This window comes from Eriocheir sinensis, chromosome 44 (genome assembly GCF_024679095.1).
Source record: "Eriocheir sinensis breed Jianghai 21 chromosome 44, ASM2467909v1, whole genome shotgun sequence".
Taxonomy (NCBI): domain Eukaryota; kingdom Metazoa; phylum Arthropoda; class Malacostraca; order Decapoda; family Varunidae; genus Eriocheir; species Eriocheir sinensis.
Genome location: NC_066552.1, coordinates 8,299,124 through 8,309,123, shown reverse-complemented (window position 1 = coordinate 8,309,123; position 10,000 = coordinate 8,299,124). Strand labels below are relative to the sequence as shown.

The following is a 10,000-nucleotide window of genomic DNA, read 5'->3' as shown; positions in this document are numbered from 1 at the left end:
TGTGTGTGTGTGTGTGTGTGTACGTTAATAATATACAAAACAAATTAATAAGACTCCCCTTTCTTTTTTTTTCAGGGACAAGAAGAAAGAAAACAGGAAAGAAAATAAAAAAGAAGCCAAAAGAGAGATGCACCTTCACAGGACAATAAGCAAAGTGAAGTATAACGAAAGTGAATAAACTGACGCATAAAAGAGGACAAAGACAAAAGTACATAAGGAGTTAATTAAGAGACAATAACACGTGAAAAAAAGGACAACTCGGCGAAGACTCAAAGAGAAGAGAAAAAAATAGAAAAAGAGAGAGAAAAGGTTAACTTCGAGGTGTTGAGAAAATGACTTACTTTTTCTACTCCTCCTCCTCCTCCTCCTTATCTCTCCTCCACTCCTCCATCCTCCTCCTCCTCCTCCTCACCTTCCCAAGCAGCCACGTGCAAGGTGATCCATCTCCAGGTGAGTTTATTAATTAGTTTTCAATATGAATTAATTATGATGGATAAATTGAAAATATATTAATCTCTCTCTCTCTCTCTCTCTCTCTCTCTCTCTCTCTCTCTCTCTCTCTCTCTCTCTCTCTCTCTCACTAATAAGAGTAAAAACAGAAAGTAGTTGAAAATCGGAAAGGAAGTTTTTTTTTTCTATTCCAACTTTTCTTCAAACTTTATCGCTTACGAACTTCACGCAGATGAAACCAAGTCTGAAAATTCGATGAAGAGAAAAGAATTCAACAAAAAGCGAAAGAACTTGCATTCTCTCTCTCTCTCTCTCTCTCTCTCTCTCTCTCTCTCTCTCTCTCTCTCTCTCTCTCTCTCTCTCTCTCTCTCTCTCTCTTGTTTATATATAAAGATAAACCCACTCGGCTCCCCAGGCAATAAATTTTCTCTTTTCAGCAAATTGTTCGCGAAATTTACCTGTCCGCAAAATTTACCTGTCTGGCGATGATGCATTGCGGCGAACGCGAAAATATTGTTTACGAAAATATTGTCTGCGTTATCAGGAGGGTTGTTGTTGTGTTGCTGCGAATAAACAAACTATCGTACGCACAAACTATCGTACGCACAAACTATCGTAAACTCTGTTATTACTATTATTATTACCATTATTTTTTTTCTTTATTCACGATTATGAAAAAAAATTGTTTAGGTCACATTTTAAAAAGAAGGGTAAAGGTTAGAATCTCTCTCTCTCTCTCTCTCTCTCTCTCTCTCTCTCTCTCTCTCTCTCTCTCTCTCTCTCTCTCTCTCTCTCTCTCTCTCCTCACCACACCTGTAATAACGCACCGGAAACATCGTCCTACCTGATTTATTTCGTAATTTCCTCCGTGTTTTCCACTAAATCCCCAGCACATTATTTTCTCTCTCTCTCTCTCTCTCTCTCTCTCTCTCTCGGCCGACTGATTGGGTGTCTTGTAATGCCTCCGACCCAATCAGCTCTCACTTCTGACCCTGAGTAGGTTAGGCAATGCACTGAGGAGGAGGAGGACGAGGAGGAGGAGGAGGAGGAGGAGGAGAAGAAGAGGAGAGAAACAGTCCAGACTAGGAGAGAGAGAGAGAGAGAGAGAGAGAGAGAGAGAGAGAGAGAGAGAGAGAGAGAGAGAGAGGTGGGGGGTTTTGTATATAAGAGGATCAGAGCCCTCTCTTTGATGCCTTAGGAAGTAGTGTCAAAGATGATGATGAGAGGTCTTGATAGAAAGGAAGAAAAGGCAGAGGAGGAGGAGGAGGAGGAGCAGGAGCAGGAGCAGGAGGAGGAGGAGGAGGAGGAGGAGGAGAAGGAGGAAGGCTTACAGGGGGAAGCAAATGAGCGAGGGAGGGCAAAAATATATTGTGGACGTTATTCTCTCTCTCTCTCTCTCTCTCTCTCTCGTATATCCTTATCAACACCAAATAATCTCCGTTTTCTATGCACTAACGAAAGCAACGACAGACTAAAACAAAAAAAACATCCCTCAGAACGATCCAATTTTTAAGGTAATGTTGACGAGGCTTGACTTTGCCCGAGTGTTACTTTTCGAGGTGTTAAAAAAGTATACAGAAGCGCTTGGAGTTTTTCTTTACACTGTCCTCTTCCCTAAATGTGTAAACCGAGAAATTATTTGAACTTTTTTACATGGCTATCTCTCATTCAAACGTTTAAAGTAATATCGTCACCCTCATAAAATAATTGCCTAAGTCATTTTTCGGCGATTTCCAGGTTTTTGTCTACATCAATTTTTCAACATTTTTGTATAGTTGCCTTTGTCATTCAGGGTTTGAGTGTTCTAGAATTGGCCTGTTCATTTCTGCCTAAGCCTTAAGCCAAGTGAGATGATGACAGTTCTTTTCTGATTTTCTGTAAAGTAGAAAATAATGACTTAGGCGGTTTGTTTACGAAGGTGACGAATATGATTGGAACTACTTTTTTTTAACATCGCTCTGTACCTGAAGCGTAAAGAAATGTTCAGAACTTTCTTTAATTGACACCGCTATCTGCCCTAAAAGCGTACTGTAAGAGATAACTGGAACTTTTTTTTTCACATCGGTCTCGTCCCTAAAATGTGAAAAGTAGATAATTATTACACGTTCTTACATCACTACCTATCTTGCCTTTTGTATAGCGTTCTTTTTCTCGAACATGTAAAGTAAGCAATGATCGGAACATTTTTGTCGCTATCTTCTTTTTAAAATTAATAAGAAAAAAAGAACGAATTTTTTTTTTATATATCTTTTTTTCTCGAACATGTAAAGTAAGCAATGATCGGAACATTTTTGTCACTATCTTCCTTAAAATCAATAAGAAAAAGGAATTCGGAACCATTTTTATATCGCTCTTTTTTCTGGAACATGTAAAGTAAGTAATAATCGGAACATTTTTGTCACTATCTTCCTTAAAATCAATAAGAAAAAGGAATTCGGAACCATTTTTATATCGCTCTCTTTCTGGAACATGTAAAGTAAGATGGTAAGAGAGTAGCGGGCTTTTTTTCATTATTTTCTTTTTTTTTACGCCCTTGAAGTGTCTCCTCTGCTGTAAAAAAAAATAATAATAATAGATCGGAACTTCTTTTAACATCACTACCTTCCCTAAACTACGAACTCAAACTCACATATAAGAAAACAAGAATAGATACACCAGAAAACACGGTACTTATAACCCATTCACTAACACCCCAATTTTCTTCCCACGCTTTCTCGCCCCCACAGACTTCCCGCGGTACATCCCTCACCCCCACACCCCAATGCAGGAGGAGAGGGCGGTGTTCCACTTCTCCCCGCTCGCCTTCAAGAGCCAGAACAACACGGAACAGAAGGCGCAAGTCGGCACTACAGCGGTCCTGCATTGTGTGGCCCATAACATTGGAGAAAATACTGTGAGTGGTGCTGGTGCTGGTGTTGCTGGTGGAGGTGGTGGTGGTGGTGGTGGTGATAAAGAGTGTAGTAGTAGTAGTGGTGGTAGTAGTAGTAGTAGTAGTAGTAGTAGTAGTAGTAGTATGAAAAGCTTAGACACGATCAAAATTTAAATTGATGAATACGAAATCTGACTTCTTTTCACTACTTTTTTTTTTTACACATTCACGCTTATTCAGTACACACACACACACACACACACACACACACACACACACACACACACACACACACACACACACACACACACACACAAACTGACACGATATATCAATTAACCTCCCTCTTCATCTCTCTCTCTCTCTCTCTCTCTCTCTCTCTCTCTCTCTCTCTCTCTCTCTCTCTCCCAGGTGTCGTGGATCAGACGGCGGGACTATCACCTGCTCACGGTCGGTTCTCTCGCCTACAGCAGTGATCAGAGGTTCCAGGTGCGATATGTGAAGCAGGAACAGGTAAGCCAGGTGTGTGTAAGGGGGGGAGGGGGGGAGGGGGGTTGTGGGTTGGGTGTGGGGGGGAAGGGGGGTTGGGTGTGGGGGGAACGGAGTTGTGTGTGTGGGGAAGGGGGTTATGTGTGGGGGGAGGGGGGTTGGGTGTGGGGGGGTTGGGTGGGGGAGGGGGGTCGGGTGTGGGGGGAAGGGGGCTGTGTGTGGGTGGGGGAAGGGGGCTGTGTGTGTGTGGGGGGGGGGGGGATGAGGGTTCTGTGTGCGTGTGTGTGTATGCTGGGGTCTGTGTGTGTGTGTGTGTGTGTGTGTGTGTGTGTGTCTGTGTGTGTGTGTGTGTGTGTGTGTGCGTGTGTGTGTGTGTGATCTTTTCTTTCTGTTGTTGTTATTTCAGCATTTTTTTGTTGTTGTTTTCTATTCCATTATTTTGTGTTGATTGCTTTGTTTGTTTGTTTGTTTGTTTGCTGTGTCTTTTTTGTCCTCACTTTTTTCAAACATTTTATTATCATTATTATCATTCATATTTCTTCCTCCTCCTGTTCCTCCACCTCCTCGATTAGAAATACGCATTAATTTTAGGGGGGAGAGAGAGAGAGAGAGAGAGAGAGAGAGAGAGAGAGAGTGTGCTATCGTTTCCAATCTAATATCAGTAAGAATCAACGAATCGTAATGAGAAAACACGTAATATAGCTCATTTATTTTCCTTGTTTTAATCACGTTTATATATTTCTTTTAATTAAATCATTCACTCGTTCATCTGTTCACTCGTGCAAACAATTACATATATATTTCAGGCCCATTATTCGCTGGTACAATTACACATCCCCAGCGTTTAATAAATTGGATTAGTCTAGATAACTCTTTTTTTTTTATATATAGTCTCTCTCTCTCTCTCTCTCTCTCTCTCTCTCTCTCTCTCTCTCTCTCTCTCTCTCTCTCTCTCTCTCTCTCTCTCTCTTAATGGCTGCCCCGCCCCCCGCCGAAACAGGCCCCAGGGATGCTTAAGGGGAGATGTTGACCCCCCTAACACCCCCCTTTTCTCTCCCTTCCCCTTCCCCTCATCTCCCCTCTCCCCCTTTCCCCTTCTCCTCTCTCACCCTATTTTTCTGTGGGCAAGGTTCAGTAATGTTAGTGGGAGGGAAAGAGGTAGAGAAAGAGGAAGAGGAGAAAGAGGAAGAGGGATATTGGGAGGGGAGAGATGAAAGAGGAAGAGGGGAGGAACGAAAGGGAGAGAAAAAAAAGGGAGGAAAACGATTGAAGGATGGAAAGAAGAGGGAGAGGAAGAGGAGAGGGGGCAGAAGGAAGAAGAGGAGGAGATGAATAAAGTGAGAAGAGGATCTAGGAGAATGGAGGAGAGAGGATTAGTGAAGGAAAAGTAAATGTCAAGAGGTCGGGTAAGAGGAGGAAGAGGAGAGAGGGTGAAGAGGAGGAGGATGAAGAAAGAGGAATGAAGGAAGGAAGAGAAGTAAAGGAGAAAGAATGGTGAAGGAAGAATAGTAGAGGAAAGTTAAGAGGGGAGGAAGAAGGGGGAAGAGGAAAGTGGGAGGAGAGAACAGGAAAGGGAAGAGGAAGAGGAGTAAGAGGAAGAGAGAAATAAAGGAGAAAAGAAGAATAAAGTAAAAGAATGAAGGAACTCGAGGGATGTAAAAAAGTTGGCTTGGAAAAGAAAGAGGAAGAGAAGAAGGCGAGGTGAAGGAGGAGGAGGAGGAAGAAAGGAGGAATGAAGAAACAGAAGAAAAACGGAGGAGAATAAAGCAAGGAAAGAGAAATGTTGCGTCGGATTGGAGGAAAGAAAAGGAAGAGAAAAAGAAAGAAGGCAGGAAAGAAAAAAAAGAGAGGGGAGGAGAGAGGAAAGGGAGGAAGGGTGGAGGAAGAATGACTGGGAGGAAGGAAAGGGAGGAAGTGTAAAGTTAGGAGGAGGAAAGAGGAAGAACGGCGAAAACAAAAGGAGGAGGAGGAGGAGGAGGATCAAAGAGTTGTATTAAAAGTCATGAGGGAAGGATTTCAAATTAGAGTAAAGAAACTAACCTTGATCTCCCTTTTCTCTCTCTCTCTCTCTCTCTCTCTCTCTCTCTCTCTCTCTCTCTCTGACTGGAGGAAACACACGTTTGAGACGGGTAGGAGAGTTGAATTATCGGAGGGAAGATAAGGGAAGGGAGGGAGAGACAGGAAAGGGAGATAAGAGAAAGGGAGGGAGAGTATGAAGGGAGGAAGGCGAGAATAAAAAGGGAGATAAGAGTGAAGAGAGAGGGAGAGAAATAAGAGGAAGATGGGGAGGAAAGGGATAGAGGAGACTGGAAAGAGAAACAGAGGAAGAGGAAGCGAAGGAAGAAAGGGATAGAGACGGAGCGTGGAAGAAGGAAAAATGAGAGAAAGAAGAGGTGAAGGAAAAGAACGGAGGGAAAAAAAAAGAATGGGCACAGACGGAAGAGAGAGGTGGAAGGAAAAGAAAGGGAGAGAAAACGGTCTGACGAATAGAAAGGGGGAGGAAGAGGAAATGAAAGAGGGTGATGGAAGAGGGGAAGAATAAATGATAAAGGAAGGAAAATAAAGAGAAAGGAAGGAAGAGAGGTCGGAGTAAATGAATGACAAGGGAATGGTTCAGTTAATTTAAAAGCAGTGACGAGAGGAAAAAAATATAGAAGGATTGATGGGGAAGAGGGAGGAAGGAAGGGTGAAGGGGGAAGGAAAATAAAGAAAGGAGGGAAAGAAAGGAAGGAAGGGAAGTGAATGACAAGGGATTGGTTCAGTTAATTTAAAAGCAGCGACGAGAGGAAAAATATTAAGAACGATTGATGGGAAAGAGGGAGGAAGAAAGGGTAGAGGAAAGGAAAATAAAGAAAGGAGGAAAAGAAAGGAAGGGAGGAAGGGAAGTACAGATAACGGGATAAAAGTCGATTTGTCAACTAAATGAAGAAAAAAAATACAAAACAAAAAATGGAAACCCAATAACATTAATCACGAAACCCACAAAAACCAGGACAAGAAATTTAACACGAATAAAAAATAATAAAAAATAAACCAACTATGAAACAAAAAATATATAAACCCAATAATAAAAACCACTGAATCTACGGAAAAAAATAGAATTCAAAAACAAAAAATAAAACAAAACTGCCAAAGAGTATTCAACCCCTTTGTTGGGCGATCAGATTCATGTAACCTTTAGGATCGAGGCCCCTATAGTTACCTCCTTCACACCTGCGTTCGTTTACCTGCAAAGTGGATTAAGTGGATAAGCGCAACTTTAACTTCCAAATCCCTTAATGCAACACCTGGATCCTCTACTTTAAATCCCTTCCTCCTCCTCCTCCTTCTCCTCCTCCTCTTGCTCCTTATTCTCCTTCTCTTCTTCCTCCTTCATTTGCTTTATGCCGGAAAAATAGGATCCAATTGTACATAAGAGGTTTCGATCGTCAATTTCCGAGTCCAGATTCCACTCGGTGTAGATGCAATAGTGTTTCATCTTCATTTTGAGAGAGAGAGAGAGAGAGAGAGAGAGAGAGAGAGAGAGAGAGAGAGAGAGAGAGAGAGAGAGAGAGAGAGAGAGAGAGACTTTAATCTATTATAAGCCTCTTTCCGTCTATGAATGTATGTATTTATCTCTTGAGTGTGTGTGTGTGTGTGTGTGTGTGTGTGTGTGTGTGTGTGTGTGTGTGTGTGTAGCTGTCAACTAGTATTTATATCATTAATCTATTTTTTCTCCTGCTCCCTCTTTTTTTCTTGACTTTCCTACTCTCTCTCTCTCTCTCTCTCTCTCTCTCTCTCTCTCTCTCAGGACTGGCAGCTTCACCTACAGTACGTTCAGGTGAGGGACGATGGAGTGTACGAATGTCAGGTGTCGTCTCACCCACCTGTCAGCATACTCACGACTCTGCACGTGATGGGTGAGTAGTAGTAGTAGTAGTAGTAGTAGTAGTAGTAGTAGTAGTAGTAGTAGAAGCCCTCCATGATTATGTGTCGGGAAAATAAGCATGGGTGGAGGTATCTTTTATGTAGTAGTAGTAGTAGTAGTAGTAGTAGTAGTAGTTGCACAGTCCCCCTTTAACGTTAAACAGCTTGAACTTTACATTCTCTCTTCCCTCTTACTTCCCTCCTCTTCCTCTCTTCTTTCCTCTCTTCCACACCTCCATTGCTTTATCGTCCCATACTTTCACCTTCCCTTCTTCTTTACTCTCTTCCACACCTCCATTCCTTTCCTTCCCTGTCACGTCTTCCTTACATCATCTTCCCTTCCCTTGATACTTTCCCCTCACTTTCCTTCCCTGTCACGGCTTCCTTACCTCATCTTCCCTTCCCTTGATACTTTCCCCTCACTTTCCTTCCCCCTGTCACGGCTTCCTTACCTCATCTTCCCTTCCCTTGCTACTTTCCCCTCACTTTCCTTCCCTGTCACGTCTTCCTTACCTCATCTTCCCTTCCCTTGATACTTTCCCCTCACTTTCCTTCCCTGTCACGTCTTCCTTACCTCATCTTCCCTTCCCTTGCTACTTTCCCCTCACTTTCCTTCCCTGTCACGGCTTCCTTACCTTATCTTCCCTTCCCTTGCTACTTTCCCCTCACTTTCCTTCCCTGTCACGGCTTCCTTACCTCATCTTCCCTTCCCTTGCTACTTTCCCCTCACTTTCCTTCCCTCTGCAACGCCTTCTTTACCTCATCTTCCCTTCCCTTGCTACTTTCCCCTCACTTTCCTTCCCTGTCACGGCTTCCTTACCTTATCTTCCCGTCCCTTGCTACTTTCCCCTCACTTTCCTTCCCTCTTTCCCACATTTTCATTGCCTTATCATGCCTTACATTTCCATCCCTTCACCTGCCTTCCACTTTCCCCCACACACTTTCCTTACATTTCCTTCACTCTCCCACACTTTCCTTACCTTTCCTTAAACCGCCATTGCCTCGCTCCCACCCTTTCCTTTCTTGATCTTCCCTTTCCTTCTCACCTTCCTTCCATCTCTCCAGTTTCTACCACTCTTTTCTTGCCTTCCTTCCCTTGCCTTCCCCTCAACTTCCCTTTCCCAGACTTTTCTTAGCTTATCTTCCCTTCCCTTCACTTTCCTCCTTCTCTCTATCACAGTTTCCTTTCCTTATCTTTCCTCTCCCTCACCTTCCTACCTTCTATCTGACAGTTTCCTTTCCTTATCTTTCCTCTCCCTCACCTTCCTACCTTCTATCTGACAGTTTCCTTTCCTTATCTTTCCTCTCCCTCACCTTCCTACCTTCTATCTGACAGTTTCCTTTCCTTATCTTTCCTTTCCTTCACCTTCCTACCTTCTTTCTCACACTCTCCTTTCCTTATCTTTCCTCTATCTTACCTTCATACCATCTATCTCACAGTTCCCTTTCCTTATATTCCCTTCCCTTCCCTTCCCGTCCCCTTCACCTTCCGTCCCAACCTGAGGAAACTGATATTACGAACAAATAAACTTGGTACTTTTTTTTTTCTTTTTTACCTCCTGGGGACTGGAGTAAATTGTTAATCATCCCAAAGATAAAGTTTCTGCTGTTGTTTTTAGTTGTATTTTTTTGTTATATTTTCAGGTGACGTTTGTTTCTATCTCCTTTGGCCCTTTAGTTTAGTTTGTATTTAATGAATGTCCTATTGCAAATATTGAAGCGCATATGCTGAAAAAAGTACTGTCTTAGTTTAGTCAAAGGGCTGTAATATTTGTTTCATGCAAAATATATGATAGGTCTAAAAAAAAATATTGATGTACATATGCTCAAAAAAGTATCATCACTGTCTTAGTTAAATCTTTATAAAAAAATGTTATATTTGTCCCTTTTCATATTTGTGCCAAAGGACCATTTTTTTATCGTTTTGTATTGATTTGATTTTTCACCTTTTCTGCTTTTTTTTCTGCTTTCATTCTTTTATCTATGACTTGCATTTAACTTATCATCTATTTTCTCTTTCTTTTACCACATGTTCAACTTTATCACATACATTTTCTTATTTCTTCTTTTCTCCTTTTCTTTTACCTATGATTCATTGCATTCTTCTTGTTATCTATTTCGCCTCGTTGCTGTTCTTAGACAAGTGTCGTTTATTTATTGACCGTCTTTCTTTTTCCTCTCCTTGTTGTTCCAGGCAAGTTAAAATTCTTATTCTCGCTTTTACTGTAAAGAAAGAGAGAAAAAAGAATAAATGGGTAAAGTTACGGCGCGTGTTGGACTCTCTCT

General features: G+C 42.0%; 1 protein-coding gene across 1 annotated transcript in view; it reads left to right on the top strand.

Moving 5' to 3' along the window:
* Positions 1–10,000, top strand: part of LOC126980405 (uncharacterized) — a 42,082-nt gene that overhangs the window by 22,614 nt on the left and 9,468 nt on the right. Inside the window, exons 2-5 of the mRNA XM_050830317.1 lie at positions 76–450; positions 3,177–3,343; positions 3,731–3,832; positions 7,599–7,707. Of these exons, the coding sequence (XP_050686274.1) occupies positions 333–450; positions 3,177–3,343; positions 3,731–3,832; positions 7,599–7,707 (496 nt within the window). The 5' untranslated portion in view covers positions 76–332. The remainder of the gene's footprint in view (positions 1–75; positions 451–3,176; positions 3,344–3,730; positions 3,833–7,598; positions 7,708–10,000) is intronic.